The sequence below is a fragment of the Empidonax traillii genome, unplaced genomic scaffold, assembly GCF_003031625.1.
Source record: "Empidonax traillii isolate 1590-97213 ecotype Southwest subspecies unplaced genomic scaffold, ASM303162v1 scaffold308:size980311, whole genome shotgun sequence".
NCBI classification, from domain to species: Eukaryota; Metazoa; Chordata; class Aves; order Passeriformes; family Tyrannidae; genus Empidonax; species Empidonax traillii.
The window spans coordinates 957,506-966,102 of record NW_020955501.1 but is presented as its reverse complement, the minus strand read 5'-3'; the positions used below and the strand labels follow the sequence as shown (position 1 = coordinate 966,102).

At 42.0% G+C, this 8,597-nt stretch overlaps 1 protein-coding gene across 1 annotated transcript in view; it reads left to right on the top strand.

Moving 5' to 3' along the window:
• The first annotated feature begins 340 nt into the window (after positions 1–340).
• The window catches only part of TMEM132C (transmembrane protein 132C), a 46,349-nt gene continuing 38,092 nt past the window's right edge, over positions 341–8,597 (top strand). The window contains exon 1 of the mRNA XM_027891044.1: positions 341–521. Within this exon, the coding sequence (XP_027746845.1) occupies positions 369–521 (153 nt within the window). The 5' untranslated portion in view covers positions 341–368. The remainder of the gene's footprint in view (positions 522–8,597) is intronic.

Here is an 8,597-nt window from a genome sequence, read left to right as displayed (position 1 = left end):
GACTTAACTTTGGTTGATTGGGATCGAATCCATCTTGTAGTAGGGTTGAATCGTACTTGCAAAGTCATATAAAACATGTAATGGAATAAATATCTTTTGCTTTCATCAGATGCAAAAAACAGGATTTTCTGTCTCCACAGTGCTCACTGTAAGAGCGGCTGACCCTTTTAGCAGAATTCCAGCCTGTATGCTCTGAAGTGGTTGCAGATTGAAAAAGGCTTTGTGTTACATCTGAACATAAACAGCTGCGTTTTCCAGCAACTAACACAACTCACCTCGTTTGCCTCCTCCAGCAGAAGTAACAGCTCTTCCCTTTCCCTGTTTTCTTCTTTTTCAGGAGCAACAGTTTGTTCCACGAGGTCGTGCAGATGAACTTTGAGATCGCCAGCTTCAGCAGCCTGTCGGGAACGCAGCCCATCACCTGGCAGGTGGAGTACCCTCGGAAGGGGACCACGGACATCACCCTGTCCGAAATCTTCATCTGCCAGAAGGACCTCGTTGGAATTGTTCCCCTGGCCATGGTAAGAGCCTGTTTGACCTGTTGATCTGTCCAGCCTGTGTGTGGTCTCAGAAAACGCGTACTGGCCTCAGACAGACTCGCCCAGGGGTGCTGCTCTCTGTCCTTCCCCCCCCATCTTTTAGCTGCCTACTAAAATCACCCCCTCCTTCAACGGCCTGTGCACATCACACAGTTAGAAACTTCCCACAGAGGAAGGGGATGGTGCCACTTTAAACACCTCTCTCAGATTTAAACCCTGCAGTTCTGGAGTACACAGTTTCCTCCAGGCTACCAGTTGGTAACACAAAGCCAAGCAGATTTTTCTTCCCATTTCTTGTTTTCATTGCATGGCTCAAACTTGGAAGCTGTAGAGCAACTTCAGAGGGCCTCAAGGACCTTCTGATAAAGCCCAAGCTCCTTGATCCTTAGTAGGCTGAGGCTGATGCTGATTCTGCTGCCTGATTCCCTAATAGTGTAAGAACTTTTGGTTTCAAGGGAGAAACAGGAAATAATAAGAGCCTCAATGATACATTTAAGAAGGATGAAGTTCAAACTTTCATATGGATAAATGCCTTGGGTTAAAATCTACTTTCTCTGCTCAGTGTTTTAGCAAAACAAGACATTTCACAGGACTCTCCACCATCTCAGGTGTGCTGTTGCTAGGCAGGCATTTTATTTTCTGTTGGATTCAGGTAGATGTTGAGAACTTATTCCATGCTCAAAGGTGAAGAAGGCATTGAGAATTTATTGTGGAAGTCCTGCTGAATCTCAGGGAAGGGAGAAAGCTGCCAGGTACCTGGAACAGGACCAAGTGGCAATTATTAGAGGAACTGCATATGCCACCATTAGTCAGTGTTTGAGCTCAAGGTGTGGAAGATGAGTTGGACATATCTATCCTTCTTGTGAATTTAGCCTCTCCTGTGCATAATCTTGGTGGCATAATGCTGGCAATCTTTTCTTTGAACAGTGTTCAGCAGATAATTAGATGAGTATTATTTCCTGGAAGTCCTAGTCCTCAATATATTCTTCCACTTTGAAGAGTAAAACTGCTGCTCGTATCAAATGAGGTCATGCCCAGCAATTTCCTGATCTACACTCTGTTAAGTCAGCAGAAAGCCTGTACTGCATTTCAGATATGAGAGGGAAATAATTGTCCTCATTACCTGTCAAGAACAGGGAATTTGAGCATCTGTCCTCTAAGGACTTGAGAATGTGTGTAAAGAAGAATTTTGTGGTCAGATATTTTGAGGTGGATGCCTTTGAATACCAAACAATAGACATCACAATAGACTTCACATCTTCCTTTTCATTTCATGGAAGAATTCATCAGCTTCTTCTCTGCATTCCATATCTGAGGGAATCAAGATTTTAATATCCCTGTCATGGTGCAATGCCTTTGCACTTGCATACAGGGTTCTTGCAGACTTGTGTCTACTCTACATTAAAATTCATCTGCCTACAAGGGTTCCTTTAAGAACTGGAGGTCTAAATGAATGAATTCACCCTTGTGTAAATCATGTAAGGCAAGATCCTTTCTTCCCTACAGATTACCAGTAGGCACTCTGGGTTGTGCAAAGGGTTCAAACAATGAAATCATTAAACCTTTCTCTTTGCAGAGCTTTCTTGTGTTTATCTCATTTCTGTACCTTGTGATAACACATAGCTGGAGCCAAAATATACTGTGTTAACAGAATCCAGTTGGATGGGATACCAAAGTAAAATTGGCTTTGCTAGCAGGATATTAGTAGATAAAGGGAATTTTCAGAGTTCTCTGTTAGCTAACACTGCATATCCAGCCAGGGTGCTTTCTTCATTTAGGCATTAATCTCCAGCTGAGCTGATTACCTGGCAGTTCTCCTGCTCAGAAACAAGAGTCACACTGAAAAGAGAGAGGCTGGTGCTGAGAAGTCAGACCAGAGTCTTTATCTTCACTACACATCATAAAGCAACAGCCCACTGTTGTGTACAGAAATGACATCTCGGTGTTTATCAGCGAGTGGGTTTCGTAATCCTCTGCAGGTAAAGGAGATTTTACTGATTTAAGCATGGGGTGTTCCTGCAGCGGAACTGCTCAAACATCAGAAGTCAAATCTGCCCTTCCAGATTTGTAAAGGTGGCCAGAAAAAAGGGAAAGAAGGAGTTCCCCAAGGACGCTGTGGTGCGTTGGGATGTGGGATCTGATTGAGTCTCTGCCACTGCTCTGATGGGCATCCTGGTCAGTGTTTTGAGGCTGAAAGCAGCAAACTTGGTTTGATTATAACATAAAGGTTATCTCTGACTCAGGGAGCAAGGCATGTCTCATGTGAGCCATTCCAAACTTATGAAGCAAGAAAGATCATGGATCTTTTATTGCCCTATGCCTGATTACATTACCAAAAAGAAAAAAAAAAAAAAGAAGTAGTGAGATGAAAACCAAGTGGTCTTCGGAAGATTAGGGCAATTGTTGCTATGGTATTTTGAAGGAGATTAAAGAATTGACATTGTCAGCAAGAACTGAACCTGAAATTTTAAGAGAGCCTTATAGGACTCAGATCAGCGGAGCAAGTGGTGGGATAAAGCTGCTGAAAAATCAATGGAAATTCATCATGTAGTCAAAAGAGAGGGTTTTAGTAGAATCCATGTTCCAGGGGCCCAACTGCTGCGCTAAATAGTGTGTACAAGTAAAAAACAGCAGCACAGAGATGCTGCTACAGAGCACACTACAGTGAAATAAGAGGAGCAAGACATATCAAAACTGCTGGGCTGAAAATAAGTGTAATAACTTTCTCCCAGAAAAAAAATGACTTGTAAATCTGATGTAAGTATATTTTTTATACCGAGCTCAGAAGTTAATCAATCTCAGTAATTTTAGAGGACGTGTCACCCTTCAAGGTATTTGGAGAGAAAAATGAGACAGAGAAGTTAGGAAAACGTAATTCTGACTGGTTTGTTGCTTTGTAACTCTCACATAACCAGAATTTTAGTTAAGTACTGTGAGGAGTGATGTCATTTATTAGACCATTTGATACAGATGGAGAAAAGATAGATGCACACAATGCCTCCTTCAGATCTCTTGACTCACTTAAGTCACAGCAGCTACAGAAACTGGTGGTTCTAAAATTCATCAAGTGGGAGAGTTAAATAAGAAAAGAAAAGAATTTCTTAAGGCAAACCAGAAAATTATATCCCACTGTCTGTTGACAGGAAAAATCTACTGTCTGAGTTGTGCCCTAGTCTGGCTTTTTTAAAATTTCATCTTACTTGTTGCAGGATCAATTAGAAAAGTGCTTTCATAGGAGCTTAATTAATTAATCTGCTAAGCTGCTTTTGAAAACCTCCTCAATTAATCACAAGTAACCTCAGAACTTGCCAGTTGAGATGTACAAGGTTTTTTAACTTACTTTCCACAAATTTTCCTCAAATTTCTATCCCATCGTGAGCAAATGCAGCCAACTATGTTGATTTTGCCACTTGACTAAATTAAAATACCCCAGATTGGTCACATCTGTGGTATGTGAGCAGACAGAAATTCCAGTGAAGAGGTCTGTGTGTTTGTGTTCAACACAAGGACACGTTTTGGGAAACTCAGCAAGAGACTTCTTTTCATGCTTTAAATGGATAGTGCGTGTTTTTAATGCCACTAAATTTTGCTTTAGGATGGAACAAGGTGGAAAACCTGTGTATAAGTGCATTGTTTGATGCCAATAAGGCACGTTGATATTAAAGGAAAACTCCTTCTTGGGAGGAAGATGGGGAATCAATGGTTTAATGTTTATGCAAGACCATTTGGGTCCCTGTACATGGAATTAAAGCAGTAGTCCTTCAGCAGCAGGGTAAACTCTCTCTAAAGTTGATCCCTGTCTGTGCCTTGCATAAAATACAGATACTTGAAATGTTTAAGCCTAACATCAATGGCAGGAGTTTACTCTGAGAGTTTTAGTCTAAATTTACTGCAGAAGACATTTTTCACCACGGTCAGACATGCAACTTGCTTGGCCATGAGTATTTCCTTCTCAGCTGGAGCAGTGGGCCTCATAAAAGATAATAATAATCTGCCTTTCTGCTGATGTAAACTGATGTAAAAGCATCTTTTCCTTGTGAAACAGCATCCTATGGACTGCTGGTGTTTATGCAGAGTAACCTGGCAAACTCAGCATCCACGTGTAGCTGAGACTCTCCTCGGCCGCTCATCAGGCAGTGCAATTCCACACGTGCTTTTTGCTCAGGAGTGGTTGTTCATCAGGAGGTGCTTGGTTTGTGGGTTTCTTTGCATTCTGAGGTCCATGTGTTGACATTCCTGCTGCAGAAGTAGGGGAATGGACCTGCTGCAGAGCTGTGACTCAGCCAAGACCACTTTTGACAGTTTTATGTGTGTTTGTTAACTCGCTTCCCTTTAAAACAGAGATGATCAAAAACTTAGCTCCCAAAGCAGCGTTGTTTTATACACACATTTAGGTATGCCATTCCCTAAGGTAAAGGTTTTTTAAGGTATTTCATTGTAATGAAGTCCCTGTAATACCATTTTAAAATATGGACCTGAATAAATAGTTTTCATTCCTGCACAGTCTGTGAGTTCACACCGTAAAGCTCTGTCTGGTTCAAGGTCACACAAGTGCAGAATTCTCACTCCTGTTCATCTTTCACTCTTGAAGGAAGCAGGGGCAACATGCACTGAGGAACTTTCCAGAGGATAAAATCCATTTCCTGATTTGCTTATCACAAACAGACAGATAATCTACATATCAAACTTTTCAGCTGACAGGTGTTGCCTCGGATAATTTAGTTATGGATCACATAGGATGAACCCTGTGCGCTGAAGGAAATTTATTTTCTGTAAGACTATCCTATTACTATTAGTAATAGTAACTAGGCCAATTAAAATCAGCTGTAAAGCCCTAAATAGTGCCATGAAGTCAGGAGTTTTTAGAGCCCAGTGCTGTGTGTGAAGGACCAGAGTTACAATCTCCTGATGTTAAGGGAGAAGCAGTGACTGAGATCACTTCTGTGCCTGCAGTTCCCATCGTGGCAGGTTGCAATTGTTTAAACCAAGGTAGCATTCCTTCCAGACTTATGGTAGACAGAATTTCACTAAAGATTGTGCCATTGCTCTCTGTTTATACCAGCAGAACTCAGGAGCCTGCATACCTGCTTATTAATTGGCCGTGTCACGTAGTGCACTAGGCTGTGACTAGCAATGCTCATTGATTAATCTTATCTGTGAAGAATTGGCTCTTTTGTTGTCTGCCCATCAGGAAACAAAAGAAAAAAAAAAAAAAAAAACAAAAAACGGATGAACTGTTGTTCATTGATCTTAAATTGGTCAGAAGATGCAGACAGCGTAGAGAATTCAAAATGACTCATTTCAGCGGCGCCTTTTGAAGTCCCAATCTTCATTTCTCCAGCCCTTGCACTTTTGCCTCTAGCTTCTGTTTTGCTTTTCTTTACTACAATCCCATTCAGTCCTACCTTTTGCAGGAAATGAGAATGGATCAATAAGGCTATCTCAGCTGGCTGGAATTAATATTTCCAGTGGATCGAGTTGTGTGTCATTTTCTATGCAGCACAAGAGTATGTATAATTTCCTCTCCCAGCAGCCCTCATATCTGACAGTGCTCTTGAATGGATTACTTTGGGATTTTAAAATGCTGAGGAGAGGTGGGGCCAGCCAGTTTCCAGATTTTTAAAGATCTCTGAGAGGTATTAATATGAGGCTTAATAATAACAGGAGCCTCTGTGCTGGTTCTCAGCACTGCGAGTTGGCTGGAGTCAAGTCCCCATTCTGCTGCAGATAATTCTGGTGTCAGTTCCTGGCGCTGCCTCGTGTCACGTGTGGATTCTGGAGATCATTTTGTTCTTGTGGTGTATTGGGTGGGATTTGGGGGACTGCTCTAAGTGTTGGTTCGGGTTTGTGACACTGCTCCATCAGAAGACATCTGAAGTAGCAGTTTATGTTTGAAAAGGCAGCTGGTTAAAATTCTGATTGTTTAACACAACCACAAAGGCAGTTTCACAGCTGCCACACAGGTGTGAGCAGAGACCACGCAATTGTTCTCAGCAGTCTCCATTGCTAGATTATGCCTTGTCCTGTGCAAGGTAATGCACTGGTTCTCATCTAAGCTCGAGCTTTCCCATTACCTTTAGCCAACAAACAGCTGTCTTGACTTTACTGATAAGCACATGCCCAGGCACTGTCCAAGCCAATTCCAAACAACAAACATTAGTGGTTTCCCTAGAGAGTAAAGGTGTCCACCCCCTCCTGCTGTCACTTAAGGGAAATGACATCTGGACAGTGGCTGCCAGAGCAGACCAGGTGTCTTGGCAGAGCCAGCTTGAGCATTAGTTGGGATAGCTGTGACCCTTACTGAGAAACAGGAGCAGTTTCTCTTAATTGACAGCTTCTAATGATGATTTTGACCTGTAAAGGGAGTTCTAAAATTTCTGGGGAGTACCTTGCTCTTCACAATCAGGTGAAATATTTACTTAGCAGAATTCTGAATTGTTTAGGCTGGACTCTGATTAATGAGGTCCTGAGGTGTCACAGCTTGGACAGTGAAACTATCGAGACAACAAGAAAATGCTATACTCTAATGGAAGATAATGAGGGAGCATGGGGGGAAAAAATCACCAGGTATTTTATAAACCTCAGTGTTTTAATGAGCTACCCCCAGACATTAAATCCCAGCAACTTTTCACCTTTGCTTTGCTCTCAGATGCATGTTTGCCTTACCCTGCTTTCAGTTTACAGTTCATTATCCAGCCAGATACTCATCACTGAGGATTTTTGTCATGGAATTCATTAGAAATCTGTGCTTCAAACTCAGTAGTTCTGCTTGAGGGAGATAAAACCCAGGACAGGGTTCAGCAGAGTGCTGGGGAGAAAGCTGGCATTGTGCTCCTGGCTCTTCCCCTCTGCAGCAGCTGCTGAAAGACATAGGGAGCAGCAGTGGGGATGGGATTTGATCTGTTCATAATCCCAGAGTCCAAAGGGTACCAGAACTGCACCAAAGCTTGGACCACCAGCAAAAAGTAACTTTTCTAAGCTAGAGAGGCTGTATGCAAAGATCTCCCTGCAGTGCCCACGCTCTCCGTGTTGTTGCTGAAATGAATGAACAGACCAAAACTTGTCCTGTGTGGCCGTGGCCCCATGGCTGTGGTGTGTCTTTAGACCACAATTAAACTGCAGGGCCCTGCAAAGTAAACCAACTCAGACAGTGAACCAGTCAGGATTGGTTTTCCCTCAGAAACAAATCATGCCTGATATTTAAAGCACCAGCACCACGGCATGACCATCAGCAAGCCAACACACTGGTGAGAGAGGGAATTTCAGCAGGCAAATGGAAAAAAAGAAGTAGCACTGACATTAATTTTAATCAGGTCCAAATCATCTGATTTGTTCTCTGTATTTTTCTTTTTCTCTAGCCAAGCTGATTGTCTTTCTGCAAGATTTGTTACCTCACAGAGCAATAATATAGGCTCTAATGATGTAATTTATGGCTGCAATTTGCTTTTGGAAATCCTCTATAAGTCAAAAATAGCAACAGCACAGTTTTATTAATTACAGTGGGTGAATATTGAATGCTGACTGTCAGTACCAGGATTAGTGACTGTGTTGTGCTCAGCTCTCCAAGGCCATGTAGGACCAGAGCACTGCATGTTTTGGAGGCTGTGAAATGAGTATTTTGCTTAAACTAAACAAGTGTAAAAAAATAATTCAAGTTCGCTGGGAAGTTTGAGCAAATGATAGAGGGAAACATTAGCCTGTAAATTCAGTATTGAAAAACACACCAGTGTGTTACTGCACCACGTAATGTGCTCACATCTAGGATGGTTCTGCAGCATAGCACATTTATTTACACCTTCTACTCCCAAAGTACTTCTTGCAGTTCAAACCTTAAGGTTCATTACTGTGTTTTAGTCCCAGTGTGCCATTCCAGGGAGATCCACTTCATCTCCTTTTTTTTTTTTTCTTTAATGTGGGCATTTTTTACCTTGACTCAACACTTTTATTTTCATTTGCATAAACCAGACTTTTACCAGGACGTGGATGGGGAGAGGCGATGGTGGACAAAATCACCTTGTGTGATTTAAAGGTGAATTCTCTTCCTTTTGTGCTCTGAGA